Here is a 27,226-nt window from a genome sequence, read left to right as displayed (position 1 = left end):
GTGCTGACCACAGTGTTGTGGAAAACACTCCTGAGGTCCTAAGGGTGGCAGGGCCAACTTGGAGGGTCCAGGGGAGAAAAGCATTTGCAGCTGAAGCTATGCGGAACAAAACAGAAAGCCATCTGGGAAAGAAAAGGTGAGCGATGACCAGCCTGGTCTGTGGTAGAGGGCAAAAGATCCAGTAAGGAGTGGCCAAACAGCAGGCAGGGCAGCGGGGAGCACCCAGCAGGTAGAGCGTGGAGCTAGGCTACCAGCAAGGGAGCTTTCCAGCGGGGAGGGCGCAGTACTACAGTGACGTATCCTTGAGGTTCCAGAGCCAGGCAGTTAAAAGGAACATGAACAGTTCAGACTGCCCATGGCTAGTGGAGCATGGAGACAATATGGAGACCATGAATCCCTAGGTGAGACGGAGGGGAGTAAAAAGATGGAGAGGAAAGGCAGATTTCTGCATCTTGCCTGACAGAAGCAACACTGTTAAACAATTGCCTGGCTACACGCTCCTGGGGGACTACAGTAACTCTGAGAGTATTCAACTCAAAAGAAAAGTCTCGAGCCTGGCATGGTGGTGTGCACCTGTAATCCCAGCACTTTGGGAGGCCGAGGCAGGCAGATCAATTGAGGCCAGGAGTTTGGAACCAGCCTGGCAAACATGGAGAAACCCTGTCTCTACTAAAAGTACGAAAATTAGCTAGGCATGGTGGAATCTCCCAGGTACTTTCGAGGCCAAGGCAGGAGAATCGCTTGAACCTGGGAGGTGGGGACTGCAGTGAGCCAAGCTTGTGCCACTATGCTCCAGCCTGGGCAACAGAGCAAGTCTCCATCTCAAAAAAAAAGAAAGAAAAGGAAAAATCTCAGTAGGCAGTTATCTGTCCATGGAGGTAAGGGCTGCCTCCACCCGTCGTCTTCACCACCTAGAGCCGACCATGCCCTGGCCACCATGTGGAGACTGGGGGCGCAGGGCAGGACTGAATCAAAACCCACAGCACAATGGAGGATGGGGGAGCTCTTTAGGAACCCGTAGCCGGAGCTCAGCCACTGAACGCAAAGGGAGGACACAGGCTTGGTGGAGGGCCCCTGCAGTGTGACGTTCCCTAATTTTGTTCCATCTCAGAAAACGTTACAGTGAAAAAGTGTGGCAGGGAGGGACAAACTCTCCCTTCTTCAAGGGGGCACCTGTTCTGTGACTCAGCACCTGCCTCCACTGTTGGACCATCAGGGTCTAGACACCGTAACCCTGACGCACTTTCCACATGCCTTTGTACCACCTCTAGGTGGAAACAGGGAGAAGGCTGCCCCGCCCCTCATACCTCCAGGTAAAGTCGTTTATAAGATGAAGGGCCAAGCACTGGAACACATGACACTTTATGTACCTCATCAGTACGGGACAGAAGTGATAAGATTTTTTGACTTTAACCCAGCAAACAGTATCTGAGTTGGTGTACGGGAGGAACCTCCTGGAACATGAATGCAAAGGACTGAACCCTGACAGGCACGTGCAGAAGACAGTCAGTATGGTATGTTGATATCTACCATCAACACATTTTCATACCACCATCTTGACTTGGAAAAAAAGGCACATTCTCTCATTCATGAAGAGAAAAACAAAAAGATACCTGAGGTCTCATCCGTGGATTCCATCGTACGTAATAGTTTACCCACAATTCCAGATGACTCAGACTAGCAACAGGATATAACACGTGGTTTTCATAATTCACAAAGAAGGGATTAGAAAACTCATCTAGTTGGCTATTGATATATGACCATAAAGATACAGTCTTTGTATATATATCCTGAAAAACAAAAAAAGAAACATCTGAAATAAACTTATCTTCATATATCAGGAATTAGTATTACACAGAGAAAAGGATTTGAATAATGAAGTGAATTCAAATGCTGAAAATTTCATGAACATTTACTAAGCCCCAGCCCTACCATCTTGCCACTCAAGGCCTCATGTAGGGATGAAATGAAAACACACTGGTTGCTGTCCTGGAAAAACATATTGCTGAGGTCAGGTAACATCTGACAACTGTGTCTACGGAAAAGCAGAGTGAGAACTTTCTAATGACCACAGGATGATAGGGCCCGCCATAACAAATATAATTTTAAATTCTGGTGTCAAGTTTGCTTTTGTAGGCTGGGCACAGTAGCTCAAGTCTATAATGCCAGCACTTTGGGAGGCCACAGTGGGAGGATTGCCTGAGGCAGGAGTTTGAGACCAGGCCGGGCAACACAGTGAGACTTTGTCTCTACAAAAAAAAAAAAAAATAAAGATTAGCCAAGTATAGTCCCAGCTCCTCAGGAGGCTGAGGTGGCAGGATTGCTTCAGCCCAGGAGTTTGAGGCTGTAGTGAGCTACGATTGTACCACTGTATTCTAGCCTGGGCAATAGTGCAAGACCCTGTCTCTAAAAGAAAAAAATGCTAGGGGGCTAATGTGACACTTTTTTTTTTTTTGAGATGGAGTTTCACTCTATCGCCCAGGCTGGAGTGCAGTGGCACGATCTCAGCTCACTGCAATGTCTGCCTCCCGGGTTCAAGTGATTCTCCTGCCTCAGCCTCCTGAGTAGCTGAAGACTACAGGCGCGTGCCACCACACCCGGCTAATTTCTGTATTTTTTGGTGGAGATGGCATTTCACCGCGTTGCCTAGGCTGGTCTCGAACTCCTGATCTCAAGTGATGCGCCTGCCTTGGCCTCCCAGAGTGCTAGGATTACAGGACCAGCTGTGACTCTTAATGTTGAGAAATGAGAGTAAATTTTACAGTAAGATTCCTCACGCTGGAAAATCATGGCTATCTGGAGGAAAATGTGCTGTGGTGGCAGGCTGGAGAAACTTTGTAAAGAGAAATAAGTATGTCATTAAGTTATCTCTTCTTCCCCTAATTTTGTAGTACACTATTCAGAAACACTATACCCACTAGCATTCCTCATCTGAACAAAAACACCCAAATGTGGTGAGGAGGGTAGATACTAAACAATGGATCGAGCACAATGACAAAGTCAAATGGGGAAATGGCAAGACGATCAGCATTTTCTCCCATTCTGCTGCTGACTTCCCACGAGCTATCTAAATACAGCAACATTTGATTAGGACCATTTCAACTTTTATACATTTATTTATAAGAGAATCACCAACAATAACTAAAAGGATCCGGAAAAGAAAAAAGTAGGAGGCCTCACACTTCCCATTTTCAAAAGTTACTACACAGCCACAGTAATCAATGCCAGTGGTGCTGGCATAAGGACAGACATGCAGATCAATGGAACAGCATAGAGAGCACGGAAATGAATTCTCTCACATTTATGGTGAACTGATCTTCAACAAAGGTGGCAAGAAAATTGAATGAGGGAAAGATAATCTTTCTGAAAATGGTGCTGGGACGACAGCTAGACAGCCAACACACGAAAGAATGAAGTTGGATCTTTAATTCACACTGTATACGAACGTTAACTCAAAACAGATCACAGACCTAAATGTAAGAGCTAAAAGTATAAAAGTCTTAGAAGAAAACATAGGAACAAATCTTCGTGACTTTGGATTAAGCAATGGTTTCTTTGATATGATACCAAAAGTGTAAGCAGCAGAGAAAAAATAGATAAATTGGGCTTCAACAAAATTAAAAACTTTTGTACTTCAAAGGACACCATGAAGTAAAAAAAAAAAAACAACTCATAAATGGGATACAATTTTTGCAAATCATGTATCTTCTAAGGAACTTGTATATATAAAGAATGTATAAGGAACGCTTACAACTCCATAATAAAAAGGACAAATAACACAATTTTAAAATGAACTAAGGATCTGAATAGACTTTCTCCACAGAAGATATGCAAATGGCCAATATGCACATGGAAATATGCTCAACATCATTAGTCGTTGGGGAAATGCAAATCTAAAACCACAACACACCACTTCCCACTCACTAGGATAGCTATAATCTTTTTAAAAAGGAATATAGTAAGTGTTGGTGAAATGTGGAGAAACTGAAAGCCTCAGACATTGCTCATGTGTGCAACTGCTTTGGAAAACAATCTGGCAGTTCCTCAATAGGTTAAACATAGTTGCGATATAACCCAGTAATTCCACTCGTAGGTAATGGAAGCATATGTCCACATAAAAACCTGTACGTGAACGGTTTATAGTAGCATTATTCCTAAAAGCCAAAATGTGGAAACAACCCAAATTTCTATCAACCAATAAATGGATAAACAAAATGTGGTCTATCCATATAATGGAAAATTGCTCAGCCATAAAAATAATGTATTGGTACGTAGATGAACCTTGAAAACATTATGCTAAATCAAGGAAGACAGTCATAGAACTTCATCTATTGTATAATTCCATTTATAATTCCATTTCTATGATGTCCAGAATAGGCAAATCTGTAAAGACAGAAAGCAGATAGATGGTTTCTGGGGAAAGGGGTAGGGAAATGGGAAGTGATTGCTATTGAGTATGCCATTTCTTTTGGGGGTGACAAATTTTATGAAATTAGACCAGGCGCAGTGGCTCACACCTGTAATCCCAGCACTTTGGGAGGCCAAGGCGGGAGGATCACTTGAGGCCAGGAGTTCCAGACCAGCCTGGGCAACATAGCAAGACTCCCATCTCTACAAAAAAATAGAAATAAAGAAATTTTATGAAATTAGATACTGGTGATGGTGCATAATATGGAGTATGCTAGAACCATGAAATTGTACACTTTAGGTGGGTGAATTTTACAGTATGTAAATTATATATCAAGAGAGCTGATTTTTATTTTTTCTCCAAAGGCACTAGACTGGAAGAGAGCTGATTTTTTTAAGAATGCATTTTACACTCCCCCTCTCAAGAAAAAAAAAAAAAAAGAAGAGAAAACCATGGTTTAAATTCTTTACATAAACTTCATTCTTCTGTTTCTGGTTTTATTTGTTTTAAATGGCTTTGAGATATAACTCACATAACATAAAATTCACTCTTCTAAAAATGTTTTTCTTTTTATCAGGAGGTTAACAAGCCCCATCACACTGGGTTCGCAGGAGCGCGGATTTTCCTCTAACTGCAGTGGGAAGCGGTGGAGAGGTGCATGATCAGATTTCAGTTAGCGAATGCTCACTCTGGTTGCTATGTTTAGAATGGACTACTGAAGCTCAGAAAGAGAATCAGGGAAGCCCATTCCTGGGTTTCTGCCTTAGTCCAGATGTGAGACAGTAGGGGCCTAAGCTACGCTTGTAGCTATAAGGCAGTTAAGAAGTGGCAGATAAAGAATATGCTTTGGGAAAAGGCCAGTAGCACTCACCAAGGGACTGGGTGTGGTGGCTAGGGTGAGGGTGAGGGAGGAATGGAAGGTAACTCCCACGTATTTGGCCTCGGCATCTAGATGGCCAGTGGTGCTGTGGACTGAGATGCAAAAGAGCCAGGGAGGAGCAGGAAAAGGCATTTAGGTCCCCAAGGTGAGACAAAGTCACCTAGAAAGACAGAACAAGAGTTGAGGCGAGAAGAGGACCTAGGAATGGGCCCAGGTGACTCCAACTTTAGAGACTGGTTAAAACGGCACCAGCCAGAGGCAGGACGACGTGGGGTCACAGAATGAGGACACTGTCAACTTGGGGGAGGCTGTTGAAAGAGGAGGAGGTGGGCGTTACTGGCAGACTGTTTTCTCCTGAATTCTATACTGTCCTAATGTACTCAGCTCACAGGCAGTGGTCCTTGTCTATTAGCAGGACCATACTCCTGAAGCTGCCTTTTTCCAATGCCTTCTCACTTTTGACCACGTCTTTCTTTTATTCCACACCGAGGAAAAAAGAAAGAGGTGAGATGTAACTCTCAGAAGTTTGGTAACTGCTTCGTTACTACTTTGATGTAAAAAAGTGTTAGCTTGCTACCTAAAGTGGGGTTTTTGGCTAATTGGCAGACTCCATTTTCAAGGCCTTCAAGTACGATCTGTCCAGCACCACAGAGGATGACAAGCAGAATCAAACGGTTTTGGAGTTGGTGCAGTGGAAAACACATGAACTCAGAGTCAGGAGGTCCAGGGTCTAGCACTGATCTACTCCTTAGAGAGCCATGGGCTCTCTGGGTCCCAGCCCCCCATGCCAAGAAAGGAAGGGGCTAGTGTTAGACACATACGGTGGGGCTGGCCGGAACCCAGGAGGGCATTTACAGTCAGCAACAGCACCAGAGCGCAGTCCTCCCTCCCCTCAGCCCTCCTACAGTGGCACTTCCTAGGAGAGGTGCCTGAGCCACAGAGAAAGCAACAGGCGAGGATACAACACACTCACCTCTTTGAATCGCTGCTGCTCACAGTTGCACAGAAAGGTCCCAAAAAGACAGCTATAAAGGTGATCCAAAATTGTAATCAAGAATAGCTCATTAAACTCGAATGCTGAAGGAAACTTAAATGAAGAGGAAAAAAATAAGGTTTAGTCACAGAATCCAATTTCTAAAACAAACTAATACTACTTTTTAGTGAAAGACAGTGAAATTGCAACTTGGAATACAGTCAGATTTAAAAGAAGATTGAGTCCATGTAAAGTTCAACTACCTGCAGTTTTGAGTCCAAATTTATAGCTGTCGATGAGAAACAACCAGAAGCACTAAATTTGTTGTACTCAATGCCCAAAAAAGCTTACGTGGCTTCCGCTTTCACCATGGCAGTAAGACAGAGCCCAGACTCGCCCTTCTGCCAGAAACAACTAGCAAGCTGCATAAAATATGAGAAATGACTGTTTTCAGACACTGGCAACAGGCAGTACTGGACTGTAACCCTGAGAGAAGGGAAAGAAATGAGGGGAGCCCCGCTATTGGGCCAGCTTCCCCCCTGCAGGCATGTCCCAGGTCGGGGGTACGGGGAGCAGTAGACCTCAGTCAGAACATGTACCCAAAGTGACTCAAGAAGAAATAGAAAATCTGAGTAGCTCTCCATCTATTAAATAATCAACTCCAAATTAAGAACCTTCCCACAAGGCCAACTCCATGACCATACTTCTTACCAGTGTAAATGAGCAAGCTGAACCTGGCAATATATAAAAAAAGGTAATACAACATGACCAAGTGGGGTTTACCTTAGGAATGCAGGACTGGCTTAACCTTTGAAAATCTATGTTACAAAACAAATCAATGACTGTAATTCACCGTATCAGCAGAGTGAGGAAGCAAAACCACAGATCATCTTGATTGTTTTAGGTCATTCTTGATGGGGTTTTGCAGAATTCCATGAAGACTATTACTATTGCCAGCAGGTTCTAGCCAGTAGCTGGCGTGTTGTGGCCATGAGATGATTTGGAAGTGATAATAATTACCCTAACAGCAGGCATGTACTGAGTGCCTACCATGTGCCAGAACTCTAATGTAAAAACACAGTAAAATATTCATCACCTACTAAATGAAGTAAAACCAAATAGAACTACCCAGCATATTTGTATTTAAGTCAGTTTACTTAAAAACCTATTCTTCAACCAGAGTGATGTGTGCACACTATCATAACAAATCTTCATATCTCCAGAATGATAGATATATCAGGTTCACTGATAGACAAGCTTTTTAGTTTAGCTTTACTACTTTACTACACTAGCAACGGGCTTTTCAATTAGAACCATGGTCAACCCAGGACTGTCCAAACTCCACTTGAAACTCTTTACCAGGCTGTTACATTAGCTGACTTAAGGAATTATGCTCAGATACCTTGGATTAAGACTTGCTTCTCTCTCCATCTTAAGGATTGCTCTCACAGAAACACATAACTGTTTTCTAAGGAATCCTATCAGAATATTACTGCTTCAGAAACCTCTGGAAACTAACTCTCGTGGTTCTGACTGGCATCCTTGTTCTTAGATGAACTAAATCAACAATGTAATGTCTCTGGCTGAAATGCTAACGATAGCTACTGCTTAATCCTTTCTTGGAGCCTTTAAGATTGCCCCTTGCAACTCTGACAGTGGCCTCACATTTCAAATGGCCATCTTTCTCTATTTCTGTCTCTCTGTCTCTCATTCACGCATTTATTTATTTAAGACAGGGTCCCACTTTGTTGCCCAGGCTGGAGTCCAGTGGCGCAATTGTTCACTGCAGATTCAACCTCCCAGGTTCAAGCGATCCCTCCCACCTCAGCCTGTCAAGTAGCTGGGACCACTGCCACACCCAGGTAGTTTTTGTTTGTTTTTTGGTTTTTTGGAGAGACAAGGTCTCCCTGTGTTGCCTAGGCTGGTCTTGAGCTCCTGATCTCAAGTGATCCTCCCATCTCGGCCTCCTAAAGTGCTGGGATTAGAGGCATGAGCCACTGCACCCAGCTAAAATGGCTATCTTTTAACAGGCTAGGCACACTATGTCCAATTTTCCCAGGACTTCTCTATGAAGCTTAGTTATGCCCTATTCATAAATTACTGGCACCACAGAATTTGTGAATTGTAAGCAAATATATGACACTTTTGTGTACTGAAGCCTTATTACATCAAGGATAGGAATAAAAGATCTAGGGTTTTGTCCTATATTTTACAATTCTCAAACTTTTAAAAATAAATGTTTACTAACAAGATAGCAAATTGTTGACAGATTTTCAAGCCATATAAGTGATATGAACTAAATATTTGTAACCCCCCAAATTTCTATGTTGAAATTCTCGTTCCCCAAGGTGTAGAGTGAGGAAGTGAGGCCTTTGGGAGGTGATTGGGTCATGAGGGTAAAGCTCTCGTGAATGGGATTAGTGCCCTTCTAAAAGAGGCCCAAGAAAGCTCTCTTGTCCCTTCTATGATGTGAGGTTCCAATGAGAAGACAGCTAATCTATGAACCAGGAAGCAAGCCCTCACCAGACACTGAATCTGCTGGTGCCTTGATCTTGGATTTCCCAACCTCCAGAACTATCAGAAGTAAGTTTCTGTTGTTTATAAACCGCCTCAGTTTATGATATTTTGTTACAGCAGTCCAAACAGACTGTGAAAACAAGTCTTCACTCCTAGCCCCTGAGTCTACATTGTAGATCTGGGAGCTTGGGAAGGTGTGTTCTAGTGTCAGTGAGGACAAGCCTTAGTCTGGCCAACTGGTACCAGATATGGGAGGTCAAAGTGGGCAGGCCTCAGTCCAAACCCATTGGCACCCATGAAAACTGGAAAACAAAGGCTCCACCTACTCATGTTGGGTCAAGACTGCAATTTATACTCAGGGAGTGTGGTGGAATCAAGCTCAACTCAGAAGACAGCTCACTGGGGGAAACAGTAGCAGGCGGAGTAATACAAATGAAAGATTAGGTCACTGCAATTCACAATTTGTTTTGGCCTCTTCTCCTGGAAACTGTACCTTTTACCTAAAAGTATGATTTCCAAAAATACATAGCATAGTAATCTATAATAAAATTCTACACCTCTTTTATTTTTGCTTTAGAGGCAGGGTCTCACTCTGTCACTCAGGCTAGAGTGCAGTGGTACAATCATAGCTCACTGTAACCTCGAACTCCCCGACTCAAGCAATCCTCCTGCCTCAGTCTCCCGAGTAGCTGGGACTACAGGTGCACACCACCATGCTTGGCTAATTTTTAATTTTTTTAAGAGATGGGTGTCTCACTATGTTGCCCAGGCTGGTGTCAATCTCCTAGTCTCAAGTGATCCTTCCACCTCAGCCTCCTGAGTCGCTAAGATTATAGGCATGAATCAGCATACCTGGCCCCGATTCTGTACCTCTTGAGGGACAAAAATATCAATGACTATTAAACCTATCCAAAAGGGTAAGGATTGTATTAAACTATGGATATTATGGAGTGTCTTTGAGGCTCTTCTTTAAAGAGTCCCTGTATTATTTTTCCCTTAGTTTCTTTGTTCACATAGAGACTAGTTCGTTTTATTCTGATATTTCTGACAGTCTTATACTGCATAGCTTGAGTTAACAGTAGGCAACCTAAAAATAAATTAATCTTTCATATGAATTCATCTTATACCAATCTGCTATATATCTGATTCATTTGTTTATGAACTGATAAAGACTAATCATTGATGTCTCTGCTAATGCATTTACAATGTAATTTTAAAAGAAATTAATTATACGTACATTTCACAGACTCTTAGAGCTGTAAGAGGCATCTGAAATCTTCTAACGCAAACCCCTTATTTTCTTTCTTAAAATCCAATAAAAGCACAAAAACGACATGGCTTAGACATGAAAACAGGCACTAAGCAGTATAAAGAATGGAGGTCAGTTTGAAGATGTTAAAAAATACACACTTGGGAGGAATAAGCTACTTCACATCCACAAAAGATGGTGCTTATCCCTGAAGCACTGCAATTATTTTTTGTGTTCAACCTTTTTATGCAATTTTTCTAAAATGTGTTTCATACTTTCTTGTCCTAACCTGAACGTGACAATCATTTAATTTTGTTATTGGCTCAGCATCAACACAAATAGCAATAGTGCCTGGCACTATAAAACGGTAAGGCTTCAAGCCAGCCTTCATGCTCAAGGAGTGTGTTTGCTGCTACCTTTCACCTGCACCATCAGCACACCTACCTCTGGGACCAGCCCCTCTTACCCGGGCCAGCTCTCTAACAGGCTATCTGTTATCACCTGCGTGTGACCTGGCCATTAGATCATGTGAGACCCCAATCAGTTTGTTGAAACTGGGTGTAAAAGTCAGTGTTAATTTCTAAGTGAGGGCCTGAGGACTCCAAGAAATCTACTTTAGCTACTCAGAACCCCTTCCCTTTGTTCCTTATTTCTAAAGGTATGTCAGTGTACTCCCTTGCCACTGAAAATGTGATCTGTGACCTGAGAGCTTATCAGAAATGTGGCATCTCAGGCTCTGCCCCAGCCCCACTGAATCAGAATCTGCATTTCAATACGAAATGGGAGCCCCAGCAGATGTGTATGCTCATTAAGGTCTGAGCAGTGTTAGTCTATAGCAATGGTCTCAAAGTTGAGCATCCATTGGACCCTAGATGAGCTTGTGAAGCCAGAGTGCTGGGACCCACCCAGAGCACTGGCAGGTCTTCAGTGAGGTCGGAAGATTGGTGTCTCTATCTAGTTCTCAGGACCACATTTGGAGCACTAAGTTAGATCACGGGTTCTCAAACTCATTTGCACATCTGAATCACCTGGAGAACTTTTACACACACCTGGCACATCTGAATCACCTGGAGAACTTTTACACACACCTGAGCCTGTCCCCAGGCTCACAAGAAGAAAGTTCCCAGGTGCTGGCTGTGTGCATTCAAGGTGGAGCGCCATCTTCTGAGTTCTCCAGGTCCTCAGGGCAGAGCTGCTGGGGAGAGGGACAGCATAGGCAGCATTGTGGCTGTCAGCATTCTTCCAGCAAACACACACTGCCATCAGTAACAGTAGCTCTCAGGGGGGAAACAGGCCTGGTTATTCCACAGACTTTCTGCAGTAGAGAGGCAGATGTCCTCTGAAATGGCCCTGGGCTGATGGTGATAAGGCTGTGGGGGATCTATCAGAAGCAGCAGGGCTGTTGGTAGAATCCCTGTAGATCACCGGCAGCTTCCTGGCTGCCTCCCTTCCCCATGATTGAAGCAGCCAAGGTCAGAGCTCCTGGTAAGTGACCAGCAGGAGAGAGCCCAAACCCTGGATCTCAGCCCCACCCCCAGCCCGGCTGAGCAACAGGCACTGGGGAAACTACTCTCATTTGCCCCCTAACCCAGCCACACTCTCTGGTTCCAGTTCCATTACCCTGGCACTATCTCTTATCGTAAGGATAGGAGACCAAATTCAGGTTTACATGTTGGAGATGAGGGGAGAAAAAAAAAACCCAAAAAACAAAAAAACTAACACTGCAGGAACTATGGCCTTATGGCCTACTTTGAACGAAAGCCATTGCCATTAGGCCTCACTAGCTTGAAGGAAGGGGATTCCTAGATGGCTTCCTTGTGTACCAGGGCCATGTGCATTGGGGTTTGGGAACTACAGTACACACCAGCTAATAGCAAAATGCTACGCTGCTTCCTCTCTGCCATTGGTTCCTGGACATTCATTTCCCTCCATGACCTTGTGGGTGGGAGAGGCTCTGGACTGGGGCAGAGTGTAAAGATTCCTGGATTACCTGGTCTAATCCCATGTACTAGCCATTCATTCACTTCCTCATTTCTGACATCTGGCCAAATCTTAAATGAACTGCTTAGCAGGAGACTGTCCTTCCTTAACCTTTTGAAAGGGAGCAAAAGCAGCAGAACCTACAGAGGAGTAGGGCCTTGGTTTGGACAACTGGTAGACAAGATGATTGATAAAAACCATTTGCAAAGACAAGTAACTTTTGGTGTGAAATTGGTTGTTTCTAATGTTCTGCTTTTATTTCTAAGTGAATTAGAATCAAATTGTGTTAAAGAATGGGGTCATATTTCAGACATTCATTTTGAATGAAAGAGCAATAATAGTTTAATCTTTACAGTATATTTAAAACAAAGACTATATAGAAATATACTTGAAATCACCGGGTGTGGTGGCTCACGCCTGTAATCCCAGCACTTTGGGAGGCCAAGGCGGGCAAATCACCCGAGATCAGGAGTTCGACACCAGCTGGCCAACATGGAGAAACCCAGTCTCTACTAAAAATACAAAAAAATTTGCTGGGTGTGGTGGTGCATGCCTGTAATCCCAGCTACTCAAGAAGCTGAGGCAGGAGAACGCTTGAACCCGGGAGGTGGAGGTTGCAGTGAGCCGAGATCCTGCCATTGCACTCCAGCCTGGGCAACAATAGTGAAACTCCGTCAAGACAGACAAACAAAGACAGACAGACAGACAGATAAGACGGATGGATGGATGGACGGAAGGAAGGAAGGAAGGAAGGAAGGAAAGGAGGGAGAGAGGGAGGGAGGGAGGGAAAGGACGGAAAGGACAGAAAGAAACTTGAAATCTCTCACCTGTCTTGTCATTTGCCAAACACAATCAATAAACTGCAGAAATATAGGAGATCGGTCAGCATCAGCGTGGTTGTCATTACCATGGCCCACTCGCTGAAAAGAAACAGAAGGTTAAACATTTTAACATGTTATGGTCCTCTTGAAAGTCACTATAAGTTGTCCAGTGCTAAGAATCATGTCTCATCTGGCCTAAGAGAATTACTGGCATATAACAGGCACTCAAAAATGTCTATCAAATTGAAATAACTTCCATTACTTTTAGAAAACAAAATTTCAGTTTACAGTATTTTTACATGTTGATCATTTTATAATTTCTCTTTAATATAGTTGATATCAAGAAAGTGTAAGCAACTAGATAGCAACTTTTCAGTTAAAATGGTAAAGTCCAGACCAGCCAGCACACAAAGTGTACAATGTCAACGTAGGATGCCAATTAGCACTTCATAAAGCACATGATGAATGCCATTTTCTCTACAAGTATAAAAACATTTTTTTCCATTTTTCAGAACTGTCAGGAAGTCTGAGAATCAAAATAATGATTAACAGTCTACAACTTTTTACCAATTCTACATGACTCAGAGAACCCCGAAATCTCAATCTTGAAATGGTAAATGGGGTAGGGTCCTTGCTTAAGGCAGTCTCGTACTGTATTTCATATCTTTTGATATTTTATAAGACATCAATAGATTTATACCTAAAGGTAAAAGATAGTATTCTCAAATACAAAATGATTGCCAAAACACTTAAAATGCCACAAGTGAAAAAGATAGCTAAAGAATGAGGATGCTAAGAGAAGCTTCAAAGAATTTGACTATAAGCAAAAGAATGTAGGGGAAGAAGACATTAAGAAAATACAAAGCAATCACACAGAAAGAGCAAAAAAGCTCTATGAAATTGCCACCTGGAAAGACACGAAAACAAAGAAATGACCAAATCAACATTAACATCTCAGGGTACTGCCTTCTTTTAAAAAACAATTTAATTGTGATGAAATACACGATATATAATTTATCATTTGAACCATTATTTTTATTTTTTAGAGACAGTGACTCACTCTGTCACCCAGGCTGGAGTGCAGTGACATGAGCACAGCCTGCTGCAGCCTCTAAATCTTTGGCTCAAGTGATTCTCCCACCTCAGCCTCCAGAATGGCTGTGACAATGCATGTGAGCCACCGCACCCAGCTAATTCTTTAATTTTTTTTGTAGAGATGGGTTCTCACTATATTGCCCAGGCTGGTCTCAAGCGATCCTCCTGGCCTGAACTCCTGGCCTCAAGCAATCCTCCCACCTCAGCCTCCCAAAATGCTGGGAATTACAAGCATAAGCCACTGCATCCAGTCTCATCTTAACCATTTATAAGTGTATGGTGCAGTGGCATCAAGCATACTCATACTATGCAACCATCACCATTTCTAGAACTTGTTAATCTTTCCAAACAGAAACTCTATATGCATTCATCACTAACTCTCCATTCCCCACCTCCCAGCCCCTGGCAATGACCATTCTACTTTTTGTCTTTGTGAATTTTATTATTGTAGGTTCTTCATATAAGTGGAAACATAAATGTTTGTGCTTTTGTGACTGGCTTATTTTGCTGAGCATGTTTTCAAGGTTCATCCATGTTGTAACACATGTCAGAATTTCCTTTTTTAAGACTAACATTGTACTGTATAATCATGTGCCACATAATGACATTTCAGTCAATGACGACTGCATATCCAATGATGGTCCCATAAGGTTATCACACCATATTTTTACTGTACCTTTTCTACGTTTAGATACACAAATACTTACCATGGCATTACAGTTGCTTACGGTATTCAGTACAGTCACACGCCATACATGTTTGCAGCCTAGGAGTAACAGGCTATACCGTAAAGCCTAGATGTTAGCAGGCTATCCATGTAGGTTTCTGTAAGTACACTCTATGATATTCATACAATGAAAAAATCACCTAATGTTGCATTTCTCAGAATGTATCCTCATCATCACACACTGCATGACTGTATATCCAGACTACATTTTGCTTATCCATTCATCTGCTGATGGACACTAGGGTTGCTTCCACCTTTGGGCTATTGTAAATAAAGCTACTATGGATACCGATGTCCAAGTATCTGTTTGGGCCCCGCTTTTTCTTTTTGGGGGTATATACCCATCAGCAGAATTGTCAGATCATGGGGTAGTTCCATGTTTAATTTTTTGAGGCTCCACCATACTGTTCTCCATAGTGGCTGCATGCATTGCCCCGCTAAAAAACCACTTGTAGGAACTGCTGTTCAGTATTTAAGGCACCTAGGGAACTGTTTTACACTGACAGTTCACAATTTAGGATTCATTCTTTAACAGATGGCTATGGAACTCCTATGGCATGTGCAAGGCATCGTACCTGACCCTCAGAATGTCAGACATTGTCACGGTGTCTGGTAAAGGCCAGGTCCTTGGCTAGGTACCTAAGAGACCAAAGCAAATGAGACACTGTACTTGTGCATGATGAATAATTCATTTGTGGTCTAGTAAAGAGGCAAAGAAAGTGTTCCAAGGGCTTCCAAGTATGCGTTGGGTATGGTGTGACCACAAGGGAATGAGAGAACCATCTTAGGATGGGGTAGGGAAAGGAACAGGGAGGGACGGTCGTGCAAGTCATAGTAATGAAGGACATTTCATTTGAGATAAACCCTGAAGGACAGAGAGATGTCTGCTTCCTGGGTAGCCAGGAATTGATAACCAGTGGGAATGTGGTGGGGAACACTAAGGAAGCCATAAGTAGCTGGGCGTAGCTGAGGCTTAGATGGGGCAAGGGAAGAAGATGAGAGGTGAGGCTGGAGATGTAGCTAGGGCCATATCACCAAGGGCTTTGAGTGCACACTGAGTTTGCTCATAATCCTGTGTGCTACAGGAAAGCACTGAGGGACTCACACTGGGGAGTGGCAGCATCCGATCTGTTTTTTGGAATGCTCCATCTGGCTCCAGTGGGGACGATGGATTAGACAGAGCTAGGTTGCAGAGGCTACTGCTATTGTTGGGATGTTTGTCCTCCCAAACCTCATGTTGAAATTTCATCCCCAATGTTGGAGGTGGAGCCTAATGGGAGGTGTTGTGTCATGGGGGTGGATCCCTCATAAATAAATTAAACCCTCCTTGGGTGTGGGGGGGTGTGAATTCTCTATTAGTTCCCAAGAGAGCTGGAACCAGCTCTCTCTGTAACAGCTCTCTGCTACAAAGAGCCGGGCACCCTCTCCCTCTGTCTTGCTTCCTCTCTCACCATGTGATCTCTACACACTGGTTCCCCTTTACCTTCCACCATGAGTGGAAGCAGCCTAAGGCCCTCACCAGAGGGAGATGCTGGCACCATGCTTCTTGTGCAGCCTGCAGAACTGTGAGCCAATTAAATCTTTTTTCTTTAAAATTACCCAGCCTCAAGTATTCTTTTGTAACAACACAAACAGACTAAGACAGCTACTTAGGAGACTGCCTAAGGGAGTTGACAAGGCCTGAATTATGAGAGCATCAGCGGCAATGGAGATGAGATGAAAGATTTGCTATACATGTATTCAAAGTTGCAGGGCTGGGTGAGATCACTAAGAGATTAACCACAAAGAGAAGAAAAATGATCCAAGGACTCATTCCTGGGACCCCCCAACATTAAGAGGTCCGGGAGGTGAAGGAAGACCTGAAAGTTGGAGGAAATCCGAAAGGTCGTAGAAACCTGGAAGCCGAATGAAGAAAGTGTTTGGAAGAAAGGAAGAATCAACAGCATCGAATGGTCAGGCCAAATTAAAAAGTGACGACTATGACAAGGCAAGCTTGTGGGGGCACTGTGAGGACGCCTGACTGAAGTGCTTCTAAGACAGTCTGGAAGGAGAGAAATGGTGATAGTGAGTACAGACAACAGTTTTGAGGAGACTGTTGTAAAAAAGAGCAGAGGATCAGGGTGACAGCTGAGGAGAGTTGTGAGGTCAAGAAGGTTTTTTTAGGATATAACAGAATGTCTCTACACCAATGGGAATGATCTAGGGAAGAGGGGGAATGGAGGCAGGATAGAGGGAAGAACAATTAGAAAGTTCCATGATGGAGGCAAGCAGGCAAGGGCAGGATCAGCCTCAGCTGGAAGCTCTGACACAGAACCCCAGATAAGGTAGAGTACACAGACACAAAGGGTGGGTGGTTGCAGGCTTGAAATCACTGTTTAAATGCTGGCTCCACCCTAACTAGCTGTGTGACTTTGGGCAGATAACCCACACTCTTGAAACCTCAGTTTCCACATCTGTCAATCATAGTACTATCAGGATTGAACAAGATGAGGCATGTAACCATGCCAAACACATAGTGGAGACTTAGGAGATTGAGGCCACTAGGAATCTGATAGTCCTATTGCCTTTATTGTGGCCATGGCACAGTGGACCCCAGCATTAGCAAGTAGCGATGGGAGCAGAGGGCTGTGGGCACACCCTGATGCATGCACTCTGCTCAGTCCCAGTGCATGGTGCCATCACTGGCATCTCGCTAGACAGCCTTCACCACTGCCCCTCAGCAGGGCACCCGTTCCAGTTTTCTCTCCCCTAGGACATATAGTTTGGGGAGGAAGGTAGAAGGCAGTCGCCTCTGAGTCTTCAGAGATGGCCCAGTAAAAACATCTGGAAAGATTCCACACACTCTCTCTTCCTTACCAAGACCAGCCTTTGCTGAGGGGGGAGGAAACAAAGGAGCTGGTGATGTTGTTTAAAATTTCCCTGGCACTTAGCATGGGCCAAGCACTGCCCTAAACACTTGACACATAAACTCATTTCTCCCACACAACGCCCCATTTCAGAGAGGAGGGAATGAAGGAAAGAGAAGGGAAAGAATGTGCCCAAGGATCTACCAGTAGCTCCCAAAGGGCACGCAGCTCAGGGACTGTGGACTTGCACCTTCTTTCTGGGAGGTCCTCTTTCAGGTGCTCTACCCCAGGAATGCAGGGACAGCTGGTAGCTTGGCAGACTCACACCAAAGCCCAAAGAAATCCTTGCACTGCCCATCCTCCTGCTTTCCATAGCAAGTCTAATGGGGACTTGAGGAGTATTCCCATTCAATGCACAGTTCAGACAGATCCCTAACAGCCCAATGGCCTGAACAGACCAGAAGTAGCTGCCAGTTACACTAAAACACAAATGGCCACCGGATGACCTAGCAACTCCATTCCTAGGTATACAACCCCCTAGGTTAAAAGCGAGTTGTTATAGGCTGAATTGTGATCCCCAAACTTGAAGCCTGAACATTCAGTAGCTAAGGAATGTGTCTATATTTGGATATAGGGCCTTTAAAGAGGTGATTACATTCAAATGAAGGCATGAAAGGGGGCCCTAACCCAATCTCACTGGTATCCTTATGAGATGAGGACATTTGGACACACAGATAGCAGGGGTGCCCAGTAGCTCCCAAAGGGAAGAAAGACCTTGTGAAGAGGCAACAAGAGGGCAGCCATATGCAAGGAAAGAAGGGAGACCTTGAGAGAAATCAATCCTGCTGGCACCTTGATTTTGGACTTCCAGCCTCCAGAACTATGAGAAAATTACTTTCTGTTGTTTCATCCATGCAGTCTGTGGTACCTTGTTATGGCAAAAACTTATATACATTCACAGTAGTATTCTTCACAATAGCAAAGGCGGAAATAACCCAAGCATCTACCAACAGATGAACAGATAAACAAAATGTGGTGTATACACACAAGGGAATACTATTCAGCTATAAAAAAGAATGAAAATTTGATATTTGTTACAACATAGATGAACCTTGAAAATATTATGCTTAGTGAAATAACTCAGTCATGGGAGGACAAATACTGTATGATTCCACTTATATGAAGTACCTAGAAAAGGCAAATTTATACAGAGACAGAAAGATTAGTAGTTGTCAGGGGCTGGGGGAAGTGAGGAATGACTGCTTAACATGTACAGCATTTCCTTTTGGGGTGAAGAGTATGTTTTTGTTGTTTCTTTTTTTTTTTTGAGACAGAGTTTTGCTCTGTTTCCTGGGCTAAGGTGCAGTGGCATGATCTCAGATCACTGCAACCTCCGCCTCCTGGGTTCAAGGAATTATCCTGCCTCAGTCTCCTGAGTAGCTGGGATTATAGGCACCTGCCACTACGCCAAGCTAATTTTTTTATTTTTAGTAGAGACAGGGTTTCACCATGTTTGCCAGGCTGGTCTCCAACTCCCAACCTCAGGCAATCCATCCGCCTTGGCCTCCCAAAGTGCTGGGATTACAGGCATGAGCCACCACACCTGGCCAGAGTATGTTTTGAAACTAGAGGTGATGGTTACATTAACACTGTGAATATACTGAAGGACACTGAATTGAGCATTTTAAAATGGTTAATTCTATGTTATATGAATTTTACTTCAATTTTTTAAAAAGGCGTAAGTACACTAAAATAAGAACACCCTACCAGGAACATACAATGCCTGAGGTCCATGAATTTTATTATGGCAATTCAGGTGTGATACGATACAGAAGAGAAAGCCTGCACTTATGTGTGTGTGTGCTTATGTGTGTCACACATGACATTCACATCCATATGACAGAGTAAAACAGTCCAGCATAAACCTCGCTGTTTCAACTTACCAGTGCAAACCTGTGTCCAAAGCTTATCCACTCCTTTTCTATTAGAATTTCAAATCCTTTAATGGTCCTGTAGTAACTGTCCAACATTAGCATCGCCAGAGATGTGAGCTGGGCTGTTCGGTCCCAACCATCGCTGCAATGCACCACCACAGATGTTTTCCCAGATTCTATTTTATCAGCAATTCTCACTGCCCCAGCAAGCAGCATCTTCAGAAAAAAAAAAAAAAAAAAAAAAAAAAAGCACATTAGACCAGGCTACATTGAATTTCAATTACGATGTAAAATAATTCTGGGGAGAACTTTAGAAGTTCTGGTCAATAAACCAAACAAGAATGGCATGCAATCAGCTGAGAATCACTAGGAGATATTAACATCATGTTAAAAAAAAAAAAAGAAAGAAAATACCTTATACTAGAGAAAAACTACAGGAGTAAATATGGTTTCTTTATTAAAGGGCCACAAAGTTCTTAAAAGCCTGACCTAAGGCAAGCATTTTCCCCTTTTCACTATGTCACAAAAGCCCTCCACAAAGACTCCAGTCTGATGCTGCCCATGGAAACTATTTAATAAGAAAGCTCATGCACACAGCCAAGAGGCACTTATTTGCAATGCTGAAAAACCACTTGGAGATATACGTATTTATGGCACAGGCACAAAGAAGTCTTAACTGGAAAGCATATAAAGTACTGGATCTCTTTACCCTTATATATTCTAGCCAATGCGTTCCATCCACATTGGAGAGCCACCGTGCCTCATCGATCGAAGGGTACACAATCTCTTTTAATTTGCGTAGTGACTCTCGCATCACATGAATGTTGTGGATCTCTAAGAACACGAGTTCCGCGTTTGGGTAAACACTTTCACTTTCATATCCTCCACCCTTTGTCTGTGAAAAACAAGAGAAACATCACATCATCTGGAATTTACTTTTCTATTTTTTTTTATTGTCCTTTAGATTCTGGGATACACATGCAGATCATGCAAGATTGTTACATAGGTACATTCATGGCAAGGTGGTTTGCTGCCTCCATCCCCCCATCACCTATACCTGACATTTCTCCCCTCATTATCCCTCCCCACCTACTCTCCCACTGTCCCTCCCCTAGCCCCCAACAATGGACCCTAGTGTGTGATGCTCCCCTCTCTGTGTACACGTGTTCTCATTGTTCAAAACCCGCCTATGAGTGAGAATATGAGGTTTGATTTTCTGTTCTTGGGTCAGTCTGCTAAGAATGATGGTTTCCAGCTTCATCCATGTCCCTACAAAGGACATGAACTCATCTTTTTTATGGCTGCATAGTATTCCATGCTGTATATGTGCCACATTTTCTTTGTCCAGTCTATCACTGATGGGCATTTGGGTTGGTTCCAGTGCTGGCAGAGTTGGTTCCTTTAGGAAGTTACAGGGAAGAATCTGTTCCATGTCACTCTCTCTTAGCTTCTGGTGGCTGCTGGAAGTCCTTGGCATTCCTCAGCTTCTAGCTACATCATTCAACTCTCTGCCTCTATTGCCACATCACCATCTTCCTTCTGTGTGTGCCTGTGTTTCTACATGGCTTTCTTATAAGAACATGAGGCACTGGATTTAGGCCTACCCTACCCCAAGATGACTTCATCATAATTAATACATCTGCAAAGATTCTATTTCTAAATAAGGTAACATTCTGAGGTTCCAGTTGGACATAAACTTTTGGGAGACATTTTTCAATCTACTACAGTGGTTCAACATACAAAAATCAACCAATGTAATACCAATGTAAGAAGAAGATATGAAAGGCATCCAGATTGGAAAGGAAGAAGTCACATTATCTCAATTTGCATATGGCATAATCTTATATATAAAGAACCAATGGACCTAGAAAATATTCCTAGACACATATACTGCTATAGTTAAAATTATTCTAGATATACAATTTGGTGTCCTGTCTCTATCTCTTACGCATGGGACAAAACACAATGAACTGCCCTCACCCTGTTGACTAGTCTGAAGATGGCCTCCACTGATACGGCTTTTCTTATATTTTGTAATTCCTTGGGATATGGTAGTGACAGGAAGGAGGCAGAGATTTGGAATGACTGACACAGCTAATGATCCACATATGGGGAGCAAGGGAGCCTCACTAAGGATGCCTCCCTATGGTGGGCTGAAAAGTGGCCCCTGCCAAAGACATCCACATCAAATCCCTGGCAACGGTGAATGTGACCTTATTTGAAAAGAAGTTCTTTGCAGATGTTTAAGGATCCAGAGAGTTGCAGATGTGTTTAAGAATTCCAAGATTATTTGAAAAGAGGGTCTTTGCAGATGTGTTTACGGATTCAGGATTATTTCAGGTGGAGCCTAAACGTCATCACAGTGTCCTTAGAAGAGAAAGGAGGAGACACAGAAACACAGAGCAAGAGAGGGCCATGTGAAGACGAAAGATGAGACTGATGTGGCTACAGGCCCAAGAATGCTGGGGTAGCCACCCCACGCTGAAAGAAGCAAGGAACGGATTCGCCCTGGAACCCTTAGAGGGAGCAGAATTGGCCTCCAGAATTGCAAGCAATACATTTCTGGTGTTGTAAGCCACCAAGCTGGTAGTAATTTGTGTGGCAGTCTCAGAAAACTAATACTCCTCCCATCTTCCTCCCTGCCCTGTTCCTCTCCCAGTCTTCCCTATCTCAGTAACGGATACCACTATTCACTCTCAGGTTAGACACCTGGGCAGCCCCCTTGACCACAGAAGTGGCGAGCTTATCAGCATCATGTACTGTGCCCTGAGGATGCACTGCCACTGTGCTAAGTCATTTACACGTATTCTTCTCACTGAATTTTAATCCTCACACAACCTATGACATGAGACACTGGCATTATCTCCTGTTTTACAGAAGAGGAACCTGAGGCCTAGAGAGGTTAAGTAACTGACTCAGGATTCTAGAGCACCAAGTGGCAGAACCTGGAGGAAAACTTAGGTGTAACTGAATCCAAAGCCAACGGGTCTCACCACCCCTGCCATCCTGCCTCTCAGGCCAGTTGGAATACATGGAGGGTTTGTGGCCTGGGAAACAACCAAGCAGAGATTTCAAGCATACAATGGGACAAAAATCCAGTCTCGGCCGGACACGGTAGCTCATGCCTGCAATCCCAGCATTTTGGGAGGCTGAGGCAGGCGGATCACAAGGTCAGAAGTTTGAGACTAGCCTGGCCAACATAGTGAAACACCCATCTCTACTAAAAATACAAAAAATTAGCTGGGCATGGTGGTGGGCACCTGTAATCCCAGCTACTCGGAAGGCTGAGGCAGGAGATTTGCTTGAACCCGGGAGGCGGAGGTTGCAGTGAGCCAAGATAGCACCACTGCCCTCCAGCCTGGGCGACAGAGTGAGACTCTGTCTCAAAAAAAATTAATTAATTAAATAAATAAAAACAAAAATCCAGTGTCAACCTTCAAAGGGATCAGGACAGGATAGAAACTGCAGTGTCAAGCTCAAGTTGAACTCAGCATATAGACAGTGTTTAAAGCTGTGCCATCAGAGATTGGCCCCAGGAGTCTGTAGAGCAAAGAGGACCCCAGACCAAGTTCAAGGATCAATGTCATCTGAAGACTGGGAAGAGAAACCAGTGAAGGAGACAGAGAAGGCCAGGCTGAAAAGCAAGAGAAACTCAGGGTGTGATATCATGAAAGTAAAGGGAATGGAGGTGTTTGTATCATGTCTCACTGCCACCTGAGGTACACTACACAGGTGCTCCATGAGATTTATGGAAACTTTGTACATTTACAAATTTCACATGGCTGATTCCATTTTAAAAAAACTTCAGACCAGACATGAATTAGTCAAGTAACCACTGTATTTCTTAAATTAAATGGACTTCCAACGACCTCACAATCATATCATTAAAATGCCGAATCCTTTAGACGAAAATTATCTTTCTAGGGTTTTGCTAACTGATTTAGCAGACAGAATATTGTACAGAAGCGATGAAACAGACAAGATCCCAACCCATGTGAGACACCAAACACAGCCCATGGAATATACACCAGGGAGGAATAGCTACGGACTCCAAATGATTCTAACTTCAGGTGGTGAGGAATTCCACGAATTATTCTAACTGCATAATGATTTACAGACAGGACATGAAAATATCCAATGTTTCGGCAATGCTATTAAGAATGTACCTTGTTGGTATCAGCGACACTGTTTTGTCGAGCATCAAAGATGATCAGCTTGTGTGACTGTGCATTAGCATCCATTATTGTTTGCAAGTATTTTTCATCCTCTTTGCAGCGCTTATCATTGGGACCCACAAGTGGCTGGCTGCAACGGGTAATCGTTGCTTGACTTTCCGGATGAATCCATGACAACACCTAGTGTTTTTGAGCAACAAATATTAGTCTAATTCCTAAAGCAAGGTATGCTTTAATTACCTGGTAGAAAAATCAAGTACCCTTCTCAAGCACAGTCTCTTCTACATCTTTTCCTCAAAAGTGAGAGTGGGCAGGTAAATCACAGCATTGTAGTGGCCAGCAGCATGAAACAATTTTCACTACATAGCTCTAAAAATCCTCTTCCACCCCAAAAATTCTATGATTCTAAGCAAAACAAATCCTAAATCCAACTATTACTAAAATCCAGCCCCGTTCCAATTTGACTAATTTTACCTTGTCTCCTAATTTAAAAAACATCTTTGTATCTCAACAATAACATATATGGTAGGGTGAGGACAGAGTGAATATACAGGCTCTTATAAAATCTGACACTCTGCCACCCCACGTCTCATTTTCCTCCAGTGGCCAAATGACTCAGGATTATACCAGATGCAAACTCTGGGCTCAAACCATTACTCCCTGCTGGCTGCTACTACTTCTGTAATCATGGCCCACCCACACAGGATGCCATCATCCTGCTCAGTATTTAAGAAAGAAGCACCTTCTCTAGGATGATTCTGTGAAACCAGCAATGCCATCCGGTAATACAATAGCATGCTAACTTGTTCTTGCTACTCCTTTGTTATTCTCTACTACTTTTTGAGAGTATGACTGAAGTTACCCTTGTACTTAGCAATACGAAATTGTACAAGGGGGAATCACAGCAGATTGCTTACATAATTAGGTATCTGTTGAGAATCAAAGGTATGTTCAGGTTTATAAGCTTATCTTTCTACTTTCCATTTTTGTTCACTAGATTCTTTTTTGCCTTGAATCTTTCCATATTAGATCTAATGTAATATATATTCCTCTATAAATGATCATGTTTATTACTTACAGGAACTCTGCCTTTTGCTCGAAAAGCTGCCACTTTTGAAAGGTCATCATCTTTTACACTAGTTGGCACAACAATGACAGCAGGGTAGGTATCACAGAACTCATAATTATTGTTTATTTTGGATATTTTCCAACTCTCATTTGGCAAGCCCTGTAAGGTGTTGGAGAAGGAGGAAGGGGGGAAAGGCATGACTTTACACTTTGAAACAGTACTAAGCATGAACCACATCCATTTCTTATTTGCAACTAAAATCCATTTATAATTTATTGTTCATTGTAACTTAAAAGTCTATATATATTTATTTGGTAAACCCATTTCCTTGACATTCTAAAAATCTAAAGCAGCATAAGAATATCCAAACCATGCTACAACATGAAAATTATACACTAGAATCACATTTCTATATATTTCTTGTCCTATTTTCTATAAATAATGAGCTCAGAGTTATTTTTGAAAATATACCCAAAAGTCCTTTAGAAACAGATACGTCTTACAAATATCTAAAATAAGTAATGTAAAACATTATACCAAACATAAGGTAGAGACTATATCATGAAACGAATGTCATGAAAATAAGATCTTAATAGAATAATTTGAAGCTGATAACGCACTGATGAGTTCCCAGACCCGGGAACACCAGATCAGACTGATACAGTTACAGCACATGCTTCGAATCTAACTGCAGTCAGTGCTTTGGATCCTTACTCATCAATTCTTTACCAGAACATCTAATAAAAACAATCTGGCAGATTTGGTTTTTAAACCCGTCCTTGTCCTTGAGTCCCACTTGCCCTCTGGAAACAGGTTGAACAAACAATGACAAAGTCTAAGGTTTGGCACAGGGAAAAGAGAGCATCGAGAGATGGGGAGCCTGTAAGCTAGCAGTTATACCTACATATAACTTGTTTGAAAAAGTTTCTACTCTACCACATCCTTTCTAACATTTTAGAAGAGAAAAAGATGCTCAAAGTATTATTTTCAGTTTGCTAAGCAATATACTTTACCTGTCTCTTATATTCAGATACTGGATCATAAACTTTCCAGCCGTTAATTGAAAATTTTTCTTTATAGCTGAATGCAAATAGTGCCTGGATATGAAAACCACAAAACACACATGTTACTATTTCTTTTTTATATCATATACCCAATATTAAAAATTTTCATTCTAATATGAGCTGAATGTATTAAGAGTACTATTTTAATCTGCAAATTTTAAAGCAACAAAGTAGCAGCTTTTCTTAAGCATTACCCAGAACCGACAAATTTCAAATTTATTCTAATATTAGTCACCAACAGAGGAAAAAAGAGAGGAAAAATAACCTCTGGAAAAAGGAATAATTAAACATAAGATATTTGGACCCCCACAAATGCATGCAGAAAAGGTTTACTTGGGTGTATTTACCTGTCCATTAGAAAGAGGAAATGCATGTTTGTTAAGGTTTTCAAATATCCCTAGTTTACTCTGTTCTTCCTGCTTATAAGCAAGCCGCAAGTTTCTCATATCCTGTTAAACAATTAGCAAAACTCAGTTATTCAACATATATCAAGCATCTATAAGCCAGATACTGTGCCATAAATAAGGAAGTACATTTTTTATTCATTTCTCATTTTATACTTTATCTTGTTCCAACTAACAAAAGGCAATTTAACAAAAATACCTCCAGTGAGATTTTAGAAAATTAAGTGAGGGAACTGGAACAAAGGGGATATGTGAGGTAAAAATTCATCAGATGGAACCAAGAATAAGATTCATACACAAGTCCTATGCACTTTCTTGCTAAACTTGTGCCACAAAATTAGTTATACTCTTTAAGCTGCTGAAAGAATCAGTTAAGAATTCATGCCAGCCATAAAACAGTAATGCAGTAGACATTCCACTCCTGCATAGGCAAAGAGAGGACTCTCTATCGCATACAGACTGTAGCCCTCAGTAACATCCTTATAGCAATACAATGCTGTTTCTCCATACCAGTTTCTTAAAATGCCCCATAATGCAAGCTGATGGCCAAAGGCCAAAGCACAAGTCAGCAGGAATAATCCCCCCAAGGCCAGCTCTGATGGTGTGATCTCTTCCCAGGATGTTTTGAGCAGCGTCCTTGACCTTTCAAAATCTATGCTCCTGTTAGTTAAACACAAAAATCTCACTCTTCTTTAACATTAGATGACATTTGAAAGTAAGTATGACCACAAACAAATTAAATCGCAATTAAAATGAAGTTATACTTGTGGTGTGATTTGCAACAGCAAAAGAATGGCAACAACCTAAATGTCCATCAATAGGCAGCATTTATAATTAAATAAACTGCAGTACAGCTGATGAAACACTCAAGCGCTGTTAAAACAAGCAGCAGCTCTGCATGTATTGACATAACAGAGTGCCGAGACATATTGTCACGGGAAAAAAGAAAAGGAGTAGAACAGTGTATATAATATACTACCATTCACGTTTTCTTTCTCTTTCTTTTTCTTTCTTTCTTTTTCTTTCTTTCTTTCCTTTCTCTCTCTCTCTCTCTCTCTCTCTCTCTCTCTCTCTCTCTCTCTCT

General features: G+C 42.5%; 1 protein-coding gene across 9 annotated transcripts in view; it reads right to left on the bottom strand.

The window, feature by feature from the left end:
* MTMR1 (myotubularin related protein 1) overlaps positions 1-27,226 on the bottom strand; it is a 74,223-nt gene that overhangs the window by 7,879 nt on the left and 39,118 nt on the right. For 8 of the 9 annotated variants that reach the window (XM_032264098.1, XM_032264093.1, XM_032264097.1 and 5 more), the window contains 9 exons: positions 26,086-26,187; positions 25,688-25,771; positions 24,684-24,833; positions 23,597-23,785; positions 20,140-20,325; positions 19,440-19,646; positions 12,835-12,927; positions 6,262-6,375; positions 1,614-1,790 (listed from right to left, as the gene is read on the bottom strand). In XM_032264098.1, coding sequence (XP_032119989.1) covers positions 1,614-1,790; positions 6,262-6,375; positions 12,835-12,927; positions 19,440-19,646; positions 20,140-20,325; positions 23,597-23,785; positions 24,684-24,833; positions 25,688-25,771; positions 26,086-26,187 — 1,302 coding nt within the window. Of the gene's footprint in view, positions 1-1,613; positions 1,791-4,650; positions 6,092-6,261; positions 6,376-12,834; positions 12,928-19,439; positions 19,647-20,139; positions 20,326-23,596; positions 23,786-24,683; positions 24,834-25,687; positions 25,772-26,085; positions 26,188-27,226 lie in introns of those variants that run through there. The other variant, XM_032264100.1, reaches the window with a different exon arrangement.

The sequence above is a fragment of the Sapajus apella genome, unplaced genomic scaffold (assembly GCF_009761245.1).
Source record: "Sapajus apella isolate SASKATOON/1434 unplaced genomic scaffold, GSC_monkey_1.0 scaffold142, whole genome shotgun sequence".
In the NCBI taxonomy this organism is placed as follows: Eukaryota; Metazoa; Chordata; class Mammalia; order Primates; family Cebidae; genus Sapajus; species Sapajus apella.
The sequence above is the reverse complement of the archived record's forward strand: the minus strand, read 5'-3'. Positions and strand labels throughout refer to the sequence as shown.